Source organism: Erpetoichthys calabaricus, chromosome 4 (assembly GCF_900747795.2).
Source record: "Erpetoichthys calabaricus chromosome 4, fErpCal1.3, whole genome shotgun sequence".
Taxonomy (NCBI): domain Eukaryota; kingdom Metazoa; phylum Chordata; class Cladistia; order Polypteriformes; family Polypteridae; genus Erpetoichthys; species Erpetoichthys calabaricus.
In genome coordinates this window covers 301,242,434-301,264,008 of record NC_041397.2, presented here as the reverse complement: position 1 = coordinate 301,264,008, position 21,575 = coordinate 301,242,434, and the positions used below count along the sequence as shown (strand labels likewise).

At 38.8% G+C, this 21,575-nt stretch overlaps 1 protein-coding gene across 1 annotated transcript; it reads right to left on the bottom strand.

The window, feature by feature from the left end:
• Nucleotides 1-14,234: 14,234 nt before the first annotated feature.
• LOC114644305 (olfactory receptor 10A3-like) lies at nt 14,235-15,335 on the bottom strand. Its single transcript, XM_028792442.2, has 2 exons — nt 15,316-15,335; nt 14,235-15,210 (listed from the first exon to the last, which is right to left on the bottom strand). Exons 1-2 carry the CDS (start codon nt 15,333-15,335, stop codon nt 14,235-14,237), a joined length of 996 nt encoding a protein of 331 aa, XP_028648275.2.
• Between the last annotated feature and the right edge of the window lie 6,240 nt (nt 15,336-21,575).

Here is a 21,575-nt window from a genome sequence, read left to right as displayed (position 1 = left end):
CTATAGCGCGTCTTTATGTGATCCAAATAAATAACATTTGAGCTATAGCGCGTCTTCATGTGATCCAAATAAATAACATTTGTGCTATAGCGCGTCTTTATGTGATCCAAATAAATAACATTTGAGCTATAGCGCGTCTTCATGTGATCCAAATAAATAACATTTGAGCTATAGTGAGCTATAGCACGTTTTTATGTGATCCAAATAAATAACATTTGAGCTATAGCGCATCTTTATGTGATCCAAATAAATAACATTTGTGCTATAGCGTGTCTTTATGTGATCCAAATAAATAACATTTGTGCTATAGCACGTCTTTATGTGATCCAAATAAATAACATTTGAGCTATAGCGAGCTATAGCGCGTCTTTATGTGATCAAAATAAATAACATTTGTGCTATTGCGCGTCTTTATGTGATCCAAATAAATAACATTTGTGCTATAGCGCGTCTTTATGTGATCCAAATTAATAACATTTGTGCTATAGCGCGTCTTTGGTTTACGTATGAACACTATTGGTTTATGAATATTTACTATCAGTTTGCGTGCATACTTAATTGGTTTGCATGCGTACAATACTGGTTTCATTCATATGAACTATATTGGTTCGTGTCCGTATATTATCGGTTTGTGCATGAACTATATCCGTTTGTATATGCATAGCACTGGTTTGCATATGAACTATATTGATTCGCGTGTGTATATCAGTGGTTCCAGTACGTTTGTTATTGGTTTGTGAGTGAACTGCATTGGTTTTCGGTTGTATGTTATCGGTTTGCGTATGAACTATATTGGCTTGCGTTCTGTGCCAGTCTAACGATGGATTTGTGTATGCACTATATTGGTTTCATGCACGTCTTATACTGGTTTCATGTGGGTAACATATCGGTTTTGTGCTTGAACTCTATTGGTTGTATGTGTGTTCCATGTCGGTTTCTCGTACGAAACATACTGGTTATGCGTGCGCACCATATTGCAACTCTGTGTATGAACTATATCGGTTCTGCGTGCAAACTAAATCGGTTGTTCACGTGATCTTCAGTGGAAATGGGCGGGGCAAGAAACAGGAACTCAGGGGCCGGTAGAGTCATGGAGTGTAAATCAAGTGGCTAGGAGACAGATCTGGGTTTACTTTAAACAGTGCAGTATTTTTTTTCCGCACAATAGGTTTGGGAAAGGACTTGGTGGTAATTATTACTATTTAATAGAATCTGCCATTGAGTGTGTAATGAACACAAAGCTGAAGTTAAGTACGTATTTGGTCGTCTTTTTATTCGCTTCCAGCTACATGCTCGCTTGCAACCCGCGACTGTACTTTTTCACACAGCTTTTGCAAACTAGTTACTTATTCTAAAGGCAAAATATTCTACATTTACGACTGACGCCTTTATCCAGTATAACATTTAGTTACTACTGGTTACATTTCTTATGCCCAGCGATCCCGCACCGTGCCGCCTATTCAGGTGAAGTGACATGCTCATGGTCACACAGTGTCACTATCAGGACTTGAACCGACAAATGTAGGGTTTAGAGGACAAAGCCCTTACCACAATGCCCCAATGCTTGCACATCTGCAATGTCTATATTATTTGACATGATATAATCTTGTCCAGGACAGATTCCTTTGTGAAAGTTGAGTGTAACATTTTCAACCCGTTCAAGTCCTAAATCTGGGATATTTATTCTTTCAAATAATGTATCAGTTTGCAGATTAATGTACACACTGTATAATATTTTGCCATGCACTTAATATTGAAGAAGAAGCTGGTTTGTGAATAAGTTGCTGACTACAAGCATATGTGTAGCTAGGAGTGAATAAAAAGCCACCTGAATGTGTACCTAACTTAAGTCCCATGGTCATTTCAGATGTTAAACGTTAATCATCACCAAGCCCTTTCACAAACATTAAGTGGCATACAAAAGTATTCAATCCTCTTGAAAGTCATAATTTTCTGCAAGACAAAAGAAATATACACATTTATTCATTCAGTATTTTTCTTATGCTGTGACAAAACATTTCCAAAGACAAAATAAACTATTTTCTGTAGACGTTTAACTGAGGAAGAAAAACTCCAAAGTTAATGTTTGCATAGGTATTTAAACCTCTGTGCTTTGGAAGCTCCATCATTACACCAATGACAAATTAATTACAAAGGTGACAGTCGTTTAACAGTCATAATTAAACATGATGAGGTGCTACTTGTGAGTCCTTTCTGTCTCTCTGGATATAAACCGCCCCCTTTGTAAGGGCCGTAATCTTTGGTGGACAGTCACTGCAAAAATGAAAACAAAGGAGCATTCTACTGATGTGAGAAACAACGTTATTGAAAAGCACAAGACTGGGAATGGCTATAAAAATATCAAAAGAGTTTGAATGTCCCATTGCGCGCTGTTGCATTCATCACCAGAATGTGAAAGGTTCATCAAAGTACACAGACTCTGACTAGAAAAGGCTGTCCCTCAAAACTCAACATCAGAGTGAAACATCAACTGGTGGGAGGGGCGACTAGAAATCCAACTGTCACTCTCAGATGTCTGCGATGATCTGTAGCTGGAGTAAAGGTGCTGGGGTCCACAATTTCAAGAGTTCTCCATAAAACAGGCTTCTATGGGAGGGTAGCATGAAAGAAGCCATTCCTTAAGAAGGTCCACATAAAACAACGTATGGCGTTTGCCACAAAGCATGAGAAAGACCCAGTTAAAATGTGGGAGAAGGTTTTATGGTCATATGAGACCAAAGTAGAAGTTTTTGGACAGACTTAAGAGGTATGTGAAGTGTAACACTAACATTGCCCAGGCCTCAAGAAACAACATTCCTACAGTGGAATATGGTGGTGGCAGTCTCATGCTATGGAGATGTTTTTCATGTGCTGGGTCTGAGAATCTTGTCTGAGTTGAAGGGACAATGGATGGACACAAATACTGCACAATTTTGCAAGAGAACTTGTTCCAGTCTGCTATGAAAGCTCAGGAGAAGATTCGTCTTTCAACATGATAATGACCCTAAGCATTAGGCCAATGTGACACTGGGATAGCTCAGAAACAGAAAGGTGAATGTTTTAGAGTGGCCAAGTCAAAGCCCTAAACTTAACCCTGTTGAAAATCTGTGGCACTGTTTGAAAACTGCTGTTCAGAGGTGCCATCTCACCAACGTAGAGGGTCTCTATAAATCCTGCCAAGAAGAAAGGGGCAGAATCACTCCTGAGCAGTGTGCAGAACTGGGGCCTACTTACAAAAGAACAAAGGTTGTTACGGCAGCAAAAGGGTTCTTGACAAAGTATGAATGTGTTGGGCTTGAATACTTAATGCAAACACCAACTTTGGAGTTTTTCTTCTTCAGTTAAATATCTACAGAAAATGGCTTATTTAGACTTTGGAAATTTATTGTTACAGCACAAGAGTTCACATTAAAAAGATCGAATGAATAAACGTGGAAAAATCTTTTGTCATACAGAAAATTAGGATGACCTTTTAAAGTGATAGAATACTTTTGCATATCACTGTTTGTTTCTGAAAGGGCTTGGTGGTTATTATTTTTAACAGTATTTTCCCGTATTTCTGAAATATTCACGGGGCTGACGTGAGGTGCACATTCTGCTGGCTTTTTATTCAATCCTAGCTACATCCAGTATATGCTTTCAGTCAGCTAATTATTCATGCAGCTTTTGCACACCAGCTTCTTATTGTATTTTAACAGCATGGCAAAATATTCTACAGCATGTACATTAATCAGAATCATTACAAACTGATCAATTATTTGAAAAAATAAATATTCCACATTTTGGTTCTGCACAGGTCAAAAATGTTAAACACAACTTTAACAAAGGAATCTGTCTCGTCACAAAACTGTGAAAATTAAGGTGGCTGAACGTGATTTAACACTTTACAGTGCCCATGATAGCACAGTAAATCCTATTTATCAGATATTGGAGTGGAAATACACAGGTACTCGTACCTGGTTGGGCAAAACTCGGCTGCATCTTAAAAAACGCATATGCCTTGTCACAAAACTGTGAAAGGTAAGGTTGCCCAATATGATGTAACTCACATATACTGGTCCTAAATATGGAACATTTAGCTTTTCAAAGAATGGACACGATCATATCATGTCAAATAATATGCACGTTGCAGATGTGCAAGCAGTGGGGCATTGTGGTTAGGGCTTTGTCCTCTAAACCCTACATTTGTCGGTTCAAGTCCTGATAGTGACACTGTGTGACCATGAGCATGTCACTTCACCTGTCTAGGCAGCACGGTGCGGGATCGCTGGGCATAAGAAATGTAACCAGTAGTAACTAAATGTTATACTGGATAAAGGCGTCAGTCGTAAATGTAGAATATTTTGCCTTTAGAATAAGTAACCAGTTTGCAAAAGCTGTGTGAAAAAGTACAGTTATGGGTTTCAGGCGAGCATGTAGCTGGAAGCGAATAAAAAGACGACCAAATACGTACTTAACTTCAGCTTTGTGTCCATTATACACTCAATGGCGGATTCTATTAAATAGTAATAATTACCTCCAAGTCCTTTCCCAAACCTATCGTGCGGAAAAAAATACAACGCTGTTTAAAGTAAACCCAGATCTGTCTCCTGTCAGCTTCTCTACACGCTTCATGACTCTACCGGCCCCTGAGTTCCTGTTTCTTGCCCCGCCCATTTAAGCTGAAGATCACATGAACAACCGATATAGTTCACACGCAGAACCGATATAGTTCACACACAACATTGCAATAGTGTGCGTTCGCAAACCAGTATGTTTCATATAGTGCTCACATAAATCCAGCATGTTGCTTTCACAAAGCTGGCATAGTACGCACACATAAAACCGGTAGAAGACTGACAAGGACTCAATATAGTGCATACACAAAACCAATAGAGTTCATATGCGAAACCAATATATTACCCACGTGAAACCAGTATAGTGCATATGAAAAATCAGTGTTATACGTAAGCAAACCAGTAGTATATGAACATAAACCAATATAGTTGATACGCAAACCGATTGCATACGCACGCAAACCAATGCAATTCCCTCACAAACCGATAGCAAACGCACGTGAAACAGTAATAAAGTTCAATTCAATATAGTTCATATGCAAACCAGTGCTATGCATATACAAACGGATATAGTTCACGCACAAACCGATAATATACGGACACGAACCAATATAGTTCATATGAATGAAACTAGTATTGTTCGCACGCAAACCAATTAAGTATGCATGCAAACCGACAGTAATCATCCATAAACCAATAATGTTCACGCATAAACCAATACTTTACGTACAAAAATATATGATTTTTGGCCTGTTTGGCCCCTCATATGGAAGTCACTAGATATATGAATAAACAGGGAAGGCACATGTACTGAAAGAAAAAAAAGATCAACATGTGTGTTGTTCCTGCTGCACTGAATAAGCTCACGCGCTCTAACATCACCCCTACCCTGCGATCTAACTCTAAGTAACAGCGCAAGTACAGATGCAAACCAAGTGTAATCAGGAGTCTCCGGTTCAATCCCCACTCACTCCTGTATTTGCCATTTTCAGTAGTAAGCTGCTCTTTTTGTTAATATTATACAGTACACACATGCACTTGGTTTGCGTCTGTACTTGTGCTGTTACTTAGAGTCAGATGGAGGGGGGTTGGGTGGGTTAGAGCGCGTGAGCTCATTCAGTGCTGCAGAAACAACGTGCATGTTGATCTTTTTTTTCTTTCAGTACATGTGCCTTCCCTGTTTATTTATATATCTAGTGACTTCTGTGCCTGTCTGTCTCTCTATTACGCAGTGCTCTGTCTGTCTGTGTGTTATGGATCTTAAAAATAACAGTTAAAAGGACACTTGTTCATGTTAATTGCAGTCTCAATTGTTAAAAAATATTTTAAAAGGGGCATCCCACATGAAAATATAACGATCTCATTAACTGACAGTGCATACCAATTTATAAATTTTACAACCCATGACACTTGAACAGGTCATCATGTTTCATCATGCTTCAAAGTCTTACTAAGCAGTACTTACAAATGAAACATTTTATGGAGTCCTTCATCAAACATGTTGATACTATATAAATAAAATGTATTATTATATTATTATTAAAGTCAAAGCAGTTAGCAGAGTGTGACTCAAGCTTTGTGCGTAACAATGCGTAAAGATGAGCTGTCCCACACACGATATTTTTCCTCCCTTTTAATGCACAGCTGTCTCGTGTAATATGAATGACCAATCCTAGATGACTATACATCAGTGGCAGGCCCTGAACCTCAGCTATCAAATGGTTATGAGCCTTTAACTGTACGTTACCCAGCTTACGTGGGATCTTTCATAAAAGCAGATTCACTCAGCTGTGACTTGCTCCTTGCCTCGTGGTATATGTGTGCAAACTTCATATTTTACTTATGAAAGAGTGTAGACAAAATGGAAATGGGTGCTTTATTTGAAAGAAGACACCCATGGGTTTGTAAAAATACCATTATTGCTTTAAATTGATTGTAACGTACACAGACAACTTTGAAATATGGTGGTGTCCCACCGGCGGGACACATTGTGCATAAGTGGTGGCAGACCAATGTCCCTTTCTGCAAAAACGTAAAACTCCCTAACACGCTTTTTAATGAGTTTCCATATTCTTTTAAAGGCATATGTGCTTTTTTCATGTCCGTAACAGCCAGTCTGATGCTTGCGGAAGTTTAGCATCAATTCTGCAAAACTGCATACAAAAGGAAACTTGGCTGCTTCATTTGCCACCCACATTATATGGTGATGGTATTATACATGACCGACTGAGCGAGATTCAGGCCACCAGACAAGGGCAGTGCCAGAAAACGACTGAGTACAGTGTTAGTAACTTTTGCTATTTCTTGATGGTAAACATTTATTCAAGTCCATTGTATGATAAGACAGCTATAAGTTAACCCTTTGAAGCCAGCAGGCCGGTTTTTAGGACAGGCGTGTAGTTGTATATGCCTGAAAGGCCCCTATAAGGGCCCACCTTTCTACCATCATAACCCTGCCAGTCTGAATAATGGCCTGCATATATCTGTTACACTACACTACTGTTACGTTGCTGTACTCTCCAAATCTTGCAATCCACTGCTGTAGAGACATATTCTCAATATGCCCCTAACACCTCCATGCCATCATAACTTGGCTGGCCAGCCTTCGCTACAGTAAATTAGACTATACATATAATATTCTGTTGTCTAGTTACGCAACCGTTTTTATGCAGGTCAGTTTTGTTTTTTCTTGTATGTTTCAAGAAGAAAACTAAGGATTTCAGTTGTACGTCAGCATTAGATCGAATCGAAACAATAGTTGCATCGTGTGTGCAGAGAAGTACAAGCAGGCAAAGAGAACTTTTGCCCCTCTGCTCCATGGGAGTTTTCTTTCCTTCCTGATCTTGCCTGAGGACATCTGCGTTACGGTGTGACAGGTGTGCCACCCCAGCCAAACTCCCCACCTGCCACTGACCCCAGAACGGGTTGCACCATGTCCAAGGGAGTTTGGGTGGTTGACGCTGCAAGAGAAAGCCCCACCGGGTAGGGGAGATGTCTGGTGATTGATTGGAAGATGGTGAAAATCATGTGAAGTGTTCTTGTTCATTGCTTCTGGCATTGAAAACTGTTTTGTAACACATCACTTAAAGGTACAGGTTTGGCATTAGGTCCTTATAACCAAGAGTAGAAAACGATGAGAACTGTGAGAATGAAATATAATACAATACAATTTATTTCTGTGTAGCCCAAAATCACACAAGGAGTGCCGCAATGGGCTTTAACAGGCCATGCCTTTTGACAGCCCCCCCAGCCTTGACTCTCTAAGAAGACAAGAAAAAACTTCCAAAAAAAAAACCTTGAAGGGAAAAAATGGAAGAATCCTTGGGAAAGGCAGTTCAAGCAGAGACCCCCTTCCAGGTAGGTTGGGTGTGCAGTGGTGTCACAAAAAGAGTGGTCAATTCAATTCAATACACAGAACAGAACACAAGTCATCCTCAATACAATATAATAGTAAAATAAAAATATTACAAGTACGGAGCAGAATTTAACAGTAGATGGTATCACATAATAGGATTTGGAGTCCTGGAGACCTCAGCCATCAAGCTGCCTCCCCTATTGGCCATTCCACAGCTGAGACAGAGCTGGGCCAGCCAATCCGAAGACAGGACCCCTCTACCCAATGATTCCTGCAATCCTCCATCAGAGATGACGTTACCTTAGGCAGGCAGAACAACTTGGCAGGTGGGCAGTGGCACCAAGTGCCACATTTGAGTGCAGAGAAGAGAAACAGAATAGCTGAGGGTTAGTAACAAATTCTAACTACAGTGGAACCTCGGGTCACAACCGTAATTCGTTCCAAAACTCTGGTTGCAACCCGATTTGATTGTGACCCGAAGTAATTCCCCCCATATGATTGTATGTAAATACAATTAATCTGTTCCAGACCGTACAAGCTGTATGTAAATATCTATTCTAATTAATAAAAGGCAAAGCCCTCACTGACTCACTGACTGACTGACTGACTGACTGACTCATCACTAATTCTCCAACTTCCCGTGTAGGTGGAAGGTTGAAATTTGGCAGGCTCATTCCTTACAGCTTACTTACAAAAGTTAGGCAGGTTTCATTTCCAAATTCTACGTGTAATGGTCATAACTGGTATTTGTTTTTTGTCCATATACTCTAATGGAGGAGGCGGAGTCACGTATCACGTCATCACACCTCCTACTTAATCACTTGAACTAAAAACAAGGAAGAGATTTACAGCATGAGTCAAACGTGGGAACGAAGGTAAATGACGTTAATTTTTGAGTGTCTTTTAATACTGTGTAAGCATACATATTAACACATGTGCAATTAAACGTGTGCATTTACGGGGTGATTTCTCAGGCTTAAAAGCACGCCTTTTATCAAACGCGAGAACAAAGGTAAATGACGCTAATTTTTGAGTGTCTTTTAATACTGTGTAAGCATGCATATTAACACATGTGCAATTAAATGTGTGCATTTACGGGGTGATTTCTCAGGCTTAAAAGCTCGCCTTTTATTAAAAAGGTAAATGCTAACTGTTTTCATTTTGAAGGGCACAAACCACGTTGGATTTTGTAATGATAGTTGATTAGTAAGGTCTATTAAGGGATACTTACAGAATGATTAGTAATGCCTGTGAATGCCGATGCAAGTAGGAGAATGGGCGTGAACTAAAGAACGATTAGTAACTTGTACAGTAAATGTCTCTAAAGTCTGTCTATTAAAAAGTTATTATATCTTTCAATCCTGTGTATTAATTAAACTACGAACCTAACAAGATCACTACATGGTGTCAGAAGTGGCGGATTGGAAGAGGAATGTGAAGAAGAGGTTCAGCTTTTGAACGAGTCGCGTGTCTGTTACTAACCCGAAAACGTGATCAGAAAGCGCTAAGACATTCTAGCAAAAGAGAAAAAAAAATATGTTAGGATTACAGCCCCCACCAAATTTCCAGTGAAAGGGAAATGTAGCTGAAAATTGGAAAAGATTTAAACAGAGATTCGAGTTGTATCTTGCTGCGATTGAAGCAGATAGGAAAAGTGAAAAAATTAAAGCGTCTATGCTTCTACATGTAATTGGTGAAGAGGCGCTAGAGGTGTATAACAATTTTCAGTTTGAAGAAGATGGAGACAATATGAAATTGAACAAAATAGTTGAAAAATTCGAAACGTATTGCAACCCAAAGCGCAATGTGACGTTTGAGCGGCACAAGTTTTTTTACATGTTTCCAGAAAAGCAGAGAAACAATAGACCAGTATGTGACGGAATTGCGTAATAGGAGCTGTTCTAAGAAGAAACTGTCAAGACATCAAAGGACCAATAACCTCTAATCAGAACACTAACACCAGCGAAACAAATATTAACGAGAAAACAAGTATAAATCAGGAAAGAACATCTCAACTGCAAACACAATTAACCAGAATATCAAAATGTCAATTAAAACCACCAGAACGACTCATTGAGACATGTTGAGGATTAAAGGAACATTTTCAATTAAGAAATGCTGAATTCCTTTAACAGTTGTGCTTTTTATACATAGTTTGAATGCTGGATGTATGCCTGAAATGTTCTGGATAGTTCAGTTGTTTGAAGTGATCAAGAATTAAACGTGTGCATTTACGGAGTGATTTCTCAGGCTTAAAAGCTCGCTTTTTATTAAAAAGGTAAATGCTAACTGTTTTCATTCTGAAGGGCACAAACCATGTTAGATTTCAGCCGTTAAACGCGCAAAAATGTCGGTACACCAGATAAATAAGCGCAACATATTATCAGTTGTATTGTATGCTTACAATACATATAGAAATGTGTTAATCGTTAACTAATAGTATGGGATGGTGTTTTTCGACTCGCGCCTTGATTTAAACGATTGCATATATATATATATATATATAGATGTATATAGAGATATAGATATATATAGATATACATATATAGATATAGATATATATATATATGTATGTATATCTATATACATGTAAGCGTATAAGTACTGCCTTACTTCTCTTTAAGAAAGGAAGATGTAATGATACTTGATTTAAACGATTCCATGTCTTGGTGGGTTTGCGTAGCTTATTGTCAATATCTTTACACCTGTTTTTAAGACTTATTGACTGAAACGGGCTTTCACGAAAAAAGTTAGGGCTTTGCTACAAGATACACCCTCCACAAGTTAAGGAAGTAAAAATAAAAGGTATATATTTCTGTTTTATTTAAACCTTTTAAGTTCGTATGCATAGCCCCATTTGGCTGTTTAAGTTTTTTTTTTTTCTTCAGTAATATTTAATCTCCTTAAAGAAAAACAACATATGCATTTTACTTTTTTTGTATCTCTTTAGTAATATTTTAGTGTAAAAGGATAACGAGTATTTAAACTTTTTATGTTACTTTATAAAGTTATTTTACACAATGTTGAAAAATGAATAAGAAAGCTACATATTTTGGCAGCTACTGCTTTAATTTTCAATGAAATGAAAAAAGCTCTCCAAGAGAAAACCTCAATGAAGAGAAACAGTTTGCACTATCTAAAAAGGAGAAACCCTCATTTATAAAGGTTTGCTACAGATGACTTAACTGAAAATAAATGAATAGTTCCTATGTGTATAATACATATTTATCTATTTGACTTATGCCTTTATTCCAGCAACTTGCAACATCTGAGGTACAATTTGTTACATTACTTTTGTTTTTTGCAGCACAGGCAGGTGAAGTGACTTCCTCAGGGTCACACAGTGGTGTCAGTACCAGGATTTGAACTGACAAGCTCCGGGTTTGCTTAAATATTACTGAAGAATGAAAAAAAATGAAAACGGGCAAATGGGGCTATGCATACAAATGTCCATCCATCCATTATCCAACCCGCTATATCCTAAATACATGAGCTAATCCCTGCCAACACAGGGCACAAGGCAGGAAACAAACCCCGGGCAAGGTGCCAGCCCACCGCAGGGCGCACACACCCACACACACCCACACACCAGAGACAATTTAGAATCCCAAATGCACCTAACCTGCATGTCTTTGGACTGTGGGAGGAAACCAAAGATATGTGTATATGTAGATATGTATATGTATGTATATATGTATATGTATATATATGTTTTCATAACCTCTTTAACATACTACTTCTCCGCTGCGAAGCGCAGGTATTTTGCTAGTATATATATATATATATATATATATATATATATATATATATATATTTAAAGATTTTTAAGCACAAAAATAGTTAATTATACCATAGAATGCACAGTGTAATAGTAAACTAAACGTGTACTTACTACATCTGGTCACTCCAGCTCCTTGATTGCTCAGCTGGAGCAACTGCTTCCTTCTCCCCCACCGAGTGTCGGCCAAAACACCCCTGTTGGGCTCTCTCTCTTGCTCGCTCGCTCACTCACGCTCTCTCTCTCTCACTCGCTTGCGCTCTTGCGCTCTCTCTCTTTTACTTGCTTGCGTTCTCTCTCTCTCACTCATTCTCTCGTGCTCTCTCTCTCTCTCACTCACTCTCGCTCTCTCTCTCTTTCTCTCTCACATGCTCGCATTCTCGCGCTCTCTCTCTCTCTCTCTCGCTCGCTCGCTACACAGGGAATGCACAGGGAGAGACTGGACACATGAGGAAATCATTGGTGCATACTCACCGGAAAGGGAAACTGGCTTGTTCGTCACCTGAGTGTGTGGTCGTGAACAGAAGCAAAACTTTGGCAAACTTTTTGGTCATAACCCGATTTGTACGTGGTCTGAGACGTTTGTGACCCGAGGTTCCACTGTATCATGTTACTTATGTTTTAGTACTAATGACTAACAACAGAGATGCAGTCTGTACAGTTAATCAGCAGCTCTAGTCAGGATATGCTAAACTGAAGTAGTGAGTCTTCAGCTGGGATTTAAAACCTGAGACCGAAGGGGCATCTCTTATATTAGCAGGCAGACCATTCCACAGTTTAGGGGACCTGTAACTAAAAGCTCGCCCTCCCACTGTTATTTTATTAATTCTTGGAATCATAAGCAGACCGTCATCCTGAGATCTTAATGTGCGCTCTGATTTGTAAGTCATGATAAATTCAGATTAGTTTGCCAGACCATGGCCATTTAATGTTTTATATGTTAAAAGGAGGATTTTGAAATCTGCCCTAAAGTTAACCGGGAGCCAGTGTAATGATTTAAGAACTGGAGTGAGGTGTTTGTATTTTCTTGTTCTTGTAATAATTCTTGCAGCATCGTTTTGTATTAACTGCAATCTGTATAAAGAACAATTTGAACATCCAGTGAACACAGCATGTGACACAACTTATTCTGTAGTACCAATCTGTTGTAATAATGTTGTTGTAGCTGCTGAAATATAAGGTGTCATCAGGCACGGGTAAGAATTTTCAGAGTCCAAGAGTTTGTTTTAAAAGTGTTTAGTGAAAGTTAAAAGCGAATAATCCAACCAAGAATAAAAGAAAAAATAGTTACACACGTAGAATATAAGGTAAAAAAAAAAAAAGAAAAATATATCTTCTATACAAGTAAACTTAGCTTTTCTTGAAAGACTTTTGTTATTTCTATACTTAAAGGTTCTTAATTTCTTCTTCTCTACTTAAAGGTTCTTAATTTCTTCTTCTCTACTTAAAGATTTTTAATTTCTTCTTCTGTACTTAAAGATTTTTAATTTCTTCTTCTGTACGCTTTACGTACGGCACAACACATAAATTAACTGCTGTTTTCTTACATATTTAATTCTCACACTCAAAAGGTTTGTAAGCCGGTTGGCGCATAGGCAAGTGCCCAGGCACGGTGATGTGCGGTCACGATTAAAAACCGTATGCCTCTACACCTTATACAAGGCAAGGCTGTCACTAACTAACTGAAGAATAATGTTTACTCCAAGCTGTTAGAAATGTCAAGAACATACCAATATGATTATATTCACGTGGGTTATAGGAACCTTCCATAGTTTATGCATTGTCATCTAATAAACATTCATGAATCTTATAGAACAAGGCAAATGGCTCTTACAGTTGTGGCTTAACATCATATTATCACTGTATAATAAAAGTTAACTTTTACACATCAAAATAGTTGGTTTTCAAAAATAGTTGAAAGTTGCCAGGGAGGGCAGTGATCAAAAAGTTAAAACTTTGATGCCAATAACACCACTGTGATTTGTAAAAATGTGAAATCAATGTGGAGTGAATCAACTTTGAATCGTTCAATTAAACATTATCAAATACTGCTGCTGATGGTGTCTCTTGTAGTAATATGGAGAACTGCAGTGACATCTGTGAACCTCATGCTCCAAGCCCCTGCTACTGCAGATACTGTCCACCGTCCATGGATTCAGTTAAGCAACAAACCATCTACTTTGTTAATTTGGGATTAATCATCTGTTTGTGAAACCACTATTAGCCAGGAATTACAAAGAAGGAACATTCATGGTTCCGATGCAGCAGAGAGTTATGGCAATCATGGAACAAATTCTCAAGTCATGAGAGCAGACAGATTGGTAGATATCAGAGGGGCAGTGCAGATGATGAATGGGACACTTGCATTTCAGCCAGCAAATGACAAAAGGATGACATACATTTTAGCGTTCTGACCTTAACCCATTATACAAATGCACCGAGGCACCTCCAGGTACTACCACTAAGTCATAAAATAAATGAAAAAAAAAAAACAATCACGGTCCAGGAAAATCAGCTTCTTCTTGTCAGAGGTCATAGTTTAATGTCAATTAAACGTGTTTTTCATTTTTATCAGTTTAACAATACGGGCCTGCATCTCCTTTGTCTTCAGGCAGTAGATTATTGGGTTAATTAAGGGTGGCATCACATTCTGAATTAGTGCTCCCATGATGTCCACGTCTGCAGAGCTTCTAGAAAATGAACTTGCAATGTAAGCACTTCCACCGACCAAGTAGGAGACACAAATGACCATCAGGTGTGAGCTGCAGGTGGAGAGGGCTTTTAGTCGCCCGTGTGAGCTCTCAATTTTGAAAACTGACATGAGAATCCTTACATAGGAATAAACAATAAACAACAAGGGGCCCAGTACGATACTGACACCTGCACTGATGCCAGCATAGTTGCCGATAATATTGGAACCACAAGCTAAATATATCACTGAGGAATGGTCACAAAAAAAATGGACTAGTTTGTTTTTACCACAGAATGGCAGTCTGACAGTGACTGTCATTCGAGGGACAACAAGGATGAAGGCAATGGCCCAACAGCCAATGATTAGTTTTAAAATCAGGTTGTTGTTTGTAATAATGAAATAGTGTAGAGGCTTGCAGATGGCGAGGTATCGGTCATAAGCCATAAGCCCCAGGAGAAAGGCCTCGGTCGTTTTCAGAATTCCATACAGGAACATCTGAATGAAACAAGCGGTGATGGAAATCACACCAGAGTCTGAGCCTAGAACATCCAGGAATTTTGGAACCGTGGTGGTGGAGCTCATCATATCTAACAAAGCAAGGCTAAAAATCAGTGTGTACATGGGGGTGTGCATGGTGTGGTCAGTCAGAAAAGCAATCGTTATTAGAAGATTACCAAGAATAATACAAAGGTACACCACCAGCAGGACACCAAAAAGAATATTTTTGTTGGATCTGTCCTGAATTCCAGGGAAACCAACCACAATGAATTCTTGCACCATCAGATTACTTTGATTCATTCTCCAGGAGGTTTCACGTTCTGACATGTACCTGGTAAATGGAAAATATAAAATTATTAATACATACACACTTACATAATGGGACACAGACACATTTTTCCTTGATTTAGCCCTCTGCTCCACAGTTTAAAATTACAGCTCAAACAGTTCTGACATCGTGATTGAAGTGCACATTGCAAACTTTCATCTAAGGGGATTTGTATTAATTTTGGTCACACCGTACAGAAAAGACTTTTTCTACATGGTCCCTCCAATTTCAGGGCACCAGAATGTTTGGGAACATTGGGGTCAAAGGTGTTTGTGATTCCTCAGGTGGATTTCATTACTTCATAAGATACCTCGGCTTGCTTATACCCTTTTGTATCAAGAATGTAAGTTTAAAGTCACTGTGCTCTGTACAAAAATTATTTTATAAATCCACTCACATGTATAGGCCAGGCTAAAGTTAGCACACAAGGGCTGCTAGTTAAGCATTTGAAGAGAGAAGGTACAACTACTAAAATGGGCATTGTACTATTTCTGTATGTTAGAGATGAAATCGAATCCTCTCCTTTCCTTGTTTGGAACCTAAGTAAGGGCCTACACGTGGAGAAGACAGTATATAAAGACTTGGACAGCACCAAATACTTCGAAGCTGATGGACGGATGGGTGATATCATCATCCGTCCTGAAAACTTTTCCAGTGCAGTGACGAAAAATGGCAGACTGTATAGATCAAGATCCCATCTTGGTATTGTCATGCTATTTGGCTTCCTCGTCTGTAATGCTGAGTAAATTGTCAGTAAAGAAAGCTAAGTTATTTTCTCTTATGTGGTTTTTTACCGCCGTATCATTATGAGAGAGGTATTGCCTTTTAATATCATATCTATATGGTTTTCGGTTACTTAATTACAAAAGAACTTATTCCAACTAGGGAGCTATATCACCCCTAAAAGGAAACACCTTTGAAGTCTGTAGTTGTCATTGTTAAACATGAGGACAAGAGCTTCACCAACAAAGTCAAAGACTGCCATTATGAGGAGGAAACACAGGAATAAAACCATTCAAGACACTGGTAAAACCTTAGGATGCCCTAAATCAACTGTCTGGAATATCATGAAGAAGAAAAAATGCACTGGTGAGCTCAGGGACTAGTAGGCCAAGGAAGACCTCCACTGCTGATGGCAGAAGAATCCTCACTATGGTAAAGACAAAGCCCCAAATGAACGTCTAACAGACCAGACACAGTCTTCAGGGGGCCAATGTGTGTGTGTCAGAGACGACTATCAGCAGACGATTTCATGAACAGAAATACAGAGGCCACACTGCAAGATGCACACCACTAGTTAGACACAAAAAAACAGGATGGCCAGATTACAGTTTGTGAAAAAGGACTCTGAAGAGCCTGCAGAATTCTGGGAAAAGGTCTCATGGACAAACAAGATAAAGATGAACATCAACAGAGTGTTGGCAGGAGCAAAGTGTGGAATCGAAAAAGAACTGCCCAAGATCCAAAGCAGGCCACCTCATCTGTTAAATATGGTGGTGGGGGTTTTATGGCTTGGCCATGTATGGCTGCCACAGGTCCTGGCACACTTCTCTTCATTGATGAATGAACTGCTGATAGTAGCTGCACGATGAATCCTGAGGTGTATAGAAACATCTGTTCTACTCAAGTTCCAATAGATGCCTCCAAACTCATTCATCCTACAACAAGATAATGATCCAAACATACTGCTAAGGCAGGCCCGGCCTTAGGCATAGGCGAAGTAGACGACCACCTAGGGCCCCGGCGTCTGGGGGGCCCCGAAACGTCTCCTTGGTCAAATTTTCACGCATTTCACAGAGCTTCCAGGGGGGCTCCGCCCCACTCAGGGGGCCCCTGGACCCCCCTTTCGCCTAGTGCCCCATAATACCTAAGACTGGGCCTGGCTAAGGCAACACAGTTTTTCAACGTTAAAAAATTGAAAATGCTTTTTACGTCCTATTGAGCAAATCTTTCACTACTGAATATAAAACATAAGGGGACAAGCCCCCCTTATTATTATTAGAGGCTTGGCAGAGCATCACCAGAGAAGATCCTCAGCACCTGGTGATGTCTGTGAATCACAGACTTCAAGCACTCATTGAATACAAGGGATATGCAACAACATCCTAAATATGACGGATTTAATAGAACTGCCATTGCTGTGTCCCAAACATTATGGTGCCCAGAAATGTGGTGGAGCATGTAGAAAAAGTGTTGTGTGATCGAAATGTGTGCAAGTCCCCTTAAATGAAAGTCTGTAATATGCACATCTAAATGGTTTGGTTTGTTATTTTAAACTGGAGGAGGAAATCAAAGAAAAATGTGTCTGTGTCCCAAACATTATGGAGGCCACTCTAAGTAGAAATAAATATAAATATTGCCATCTATTCTGTAATTCAGCCTTGGCACAGTAAAATCCATGCCAAGGCACACGTAGCTTGTACTGATACTTCGCATGTTGTGTCTCTGGATGTGAAGGAAGAAATGGCGAACCCTGAGCGGACTAAAGAGGATGTGCAAATCCCCTACATACGGAATTACAAACCAAAACATGAATAAATAAAAACATCCATCCATCCATTATCCAACCCGCTACATCCTAACTACAGGGTCACAGGGGTCTGCTGGAGCCAATCCCAGCTAACACAGGACGCAAGGCAGGAAACAAACCCCGGGCAGGGCGCCAGCCCACCACAGGGCGCTCACACACACACACACCAAGCACACACTAGGGACAATTTAGGATCACCAATGCACCTAACCTGCAAGTCTTTGGACTGTGGGAGGAAACCCACACAGGCACGGGGAGAACATGCAAACTCCACGCAGGGAGGACCCGGGAAGCGAACCCAGGTCTCCTAACTGCGAGGCAGTCGCGCCACCACAGCAAGAATACAGCGCGAGGCAGGAACAATCCGTGAACGGAGCTCAAGCTTCTTGCTAGCGCTGTGGCACCGTGTAGTTAAAGTTAAAGTTTTACCTGTGTAATATAATAAATATATTTTGCTGCATTTCATCTTAAAATGATATTGTCATCATATGTAAATACACGCTTTATAAAGTGGCTCAGGTTGTGCAATATTATAACTGTATCATAAGTACAATTACCTTATTGTACCTTACAAGTACAAACAATTCTACAAGGTGCACTTGATGGACTGATTGAGTGCATTTATAGTTCTTGGGATGAAACTGTTTGTGAACCGCGAGGTCCGAATAGGAAAGGCTCTGAAGTGTTGGTCGTATGGAAGCAGTTCAAATCAGCGAATGGCTGAGGCAGCGTGTGCTTGATGCTGTATACCGATAATTCTCTTTCCGATCAGCTGCTGCTGTGATTCCCCACTCAGATACAGATACAGTGATATAAATACTCCGAGTGGTGCAGTGAGAGTAATATAGAAAAAGATTATCCGATGTGGCAACCCCTAACGGAAGCAATTGAAAGAAGAAGAAGAAGGTGCATTGAGAGTAACAACGCTAAAGCAGTTATGGTATTTGGAATACTATGACTATTCCCTGGACCATTATATTGCTGCAGGTTAATTACAATCAGATGCATTAAACTAATAAACAATATGCAGTTAGTTTCAGTGTATTTATAAAGCCGCGTCAGGGACGTGGATCTGAAAGAGAAAGATAAACCACACAGGAACAGCAGCACTGCTTTGATGCTGGGTGCCGGCAGTCTGCAAAACCGAGCAGAGAACTTGTGTGCAACAGGGTATGAGCTACCGTAGAAATGTGCGTGGCTTTATGCCAAGTTTAGATTTTATACATCGCGATTTGAACATGGAAACGTTCTTACGTAACATTTCTGTGCATTCGCACCATTTAAACATGAGGCCCCAGGTGTGTGTGGCTTGTCACTTCAGACCCAAGGCTGGAATTGCTGCCAAAGGGGCTTCAGGTAAGTACCGAGTACAGGGTCTGAATACATTGTGACATTTCAGCTTTTTATTTTTAACAGATTTGCAAAAGATCCCAAAATCTTCTTTTTGCTTTGTCATTCTGATGTATTGAATGTTGCTTGAAGAGTGAAAAAATGAATTTAAACGATCTAAGCACAAAGCTGCAACAAAGCAAAATGTGTGAAAAGTGAAGGGGTCCTCATACTTTCTGAATACACTGTAACGAAAATTAACTCTGATACTCACCATGCTGTCTTTCAAAACCTTTGTACTTTCTACACTTTGTCTTATGATAGGATTCAATGTTACAAGATTTATACTCCTTATGCTTTTTATTCTTTGTTTTCACTTCTACTGAATTTTCTCAAATTAATCCTTTTGCTTGGAGATCTTTATGTAATACACTGTGGGCCATGAGGAAGCATTTTCTGTAAAAAATAACACATAAAATGAAAATCAATTGATGCCAGTTTTGCTTCAATGTCATTAAATTAATATATTTAATGACCCTCATAATTCTTAGGGTCCCAAGGAGATGTTTGCTGTTTTACAGACAATACTGAGATTAAACCTGAACATGACAGCAGTCAATCATTAGGTGCAAACATTCACACCATTCCAATAAAGAATCATACATTAGGGTTAAGGTTAGGCTTAGGGTAGGGGATGTGAGCCTTACGGCTGAGCTCTGACACACAGACCCTTTATTTAGAATCTAAATATGGTCTAGTTTATTTAATTACCTTAAAATGCTAAAACCTATAAAAATGTTATCTTTCATTTAAACCATGTGGATGGTATGTGTCCAAAGCCTCAATTCAATATTTTTATCTCCTGTTCGAGGCCAAACATCAGTTGGAAGTGATTTGAATGTACAAAATGTCTATACAGCACTGTATCTTAAGGCTGCATCTCAGCTAACCTTAACCTCAGCTGCACATCTATGGGATAGATAGATAGATAGATAGATAGATAGATAGATAGATAGATAGATAGATAGATAGATAGATAGATAGATAGATAGATAGATAGATAGATAGATAGATATGAAAGGCACTATATAATAGATAGATAGATAGATAGATAGATAGATAGATAGATAGATAGATAGATAGATAGATATAAAAGGCACTATATAATAGATACTAATAGTTACTAATTCAATTTACCCACCTCTACTCCCCCTGTACACTTCTGTTCCACACATAAATCTAAATAATTATTCTATGATAAATGTATGGGTATTTTTTTCACAAGAAAGAAACTTTAATTAATGTATCCACCACTGCTCTCCCTGTACACTCCTCCTACTATGCACATAAATTCTATGATAAATAATCTTTATAAATAAGATGTAATCCTTAGCCATGTATTTAATATTTAATATAAAATAAACTGTATTAAATTCATTATGAAATCCACTAAAACCACAAAATCAAACCACAGAAATAAAACATCATTCATAATTAAACAATCATAACTTCTTAACACTCCAATTCCATTCCTTCTTCATTATGTAAATATGCACCCAAGCCCCAACTTCCCCATTGATCCTTTTTACACCCCAATCCCAAACATTCCTTACAATACTCTTGATCCAATCATAAATATTCTACTAGAATACAACATGCAGTTCATTATTTTCAATTTGCACAGTTCATTGTTTAAACACAGATAGATAGATAGATAGATAGATAGATAGATAGATAGATAGATAGATAGATAGATAGATAGATAGATAGATAGATAGATAGAAATGAAAGGCACTATATTATAGATAGATAGATAGATAGATAGATAGATAGATAGATAGATAGATAGATAGATAGATAGATAGATAGATAGATAGATAGATAGATAGATAGATGGAACTTTATTTGTCTCCAGGGGTAATTTTGGCAATGTACAGAAACTCTTTAAATAAAGGCATAAATAGATATATCAATAATTATATATACACACACAATATGGCATGAACACACACCAGAATGACTAAAAACAGAGAAAAGCAAGGAAAACTTCAGACTTGGTAATCACAGAAAGGCATTGCTCTGAAATCGTTTAAAAGTTTTTCTTTTAATTTCATTTCATAGATACAGTATCAACAGGCTCTCCATTAACAGTCTACTATGAAGTAACCAACACGGCGCTCACTCACAGTCTCAGATTATACACTTCACAAAAGGATGAAAGGCACATGAAATACCCCATAATATGCTGATGTGGACTCACCTGCATCCACTGCTCATCTTCTTCCAACTGGAGACACTCTTAAGGTAACAAGAATTTATTATTTTAAAGGTCTATGTGGATCTCATTTGTGTATTTAAATCCAGTTTACTGCAATTTGTGTAATTAGTCACTAAGGAATTTGCAATAATGGGATCGGCACTGTAAGCAGATATCTGCAGTGGTGAAGCTGCTATAATCATTGGAGGATAAGAGGCATTCAAAACTAAATTACATTTCTATTGTGTAAAA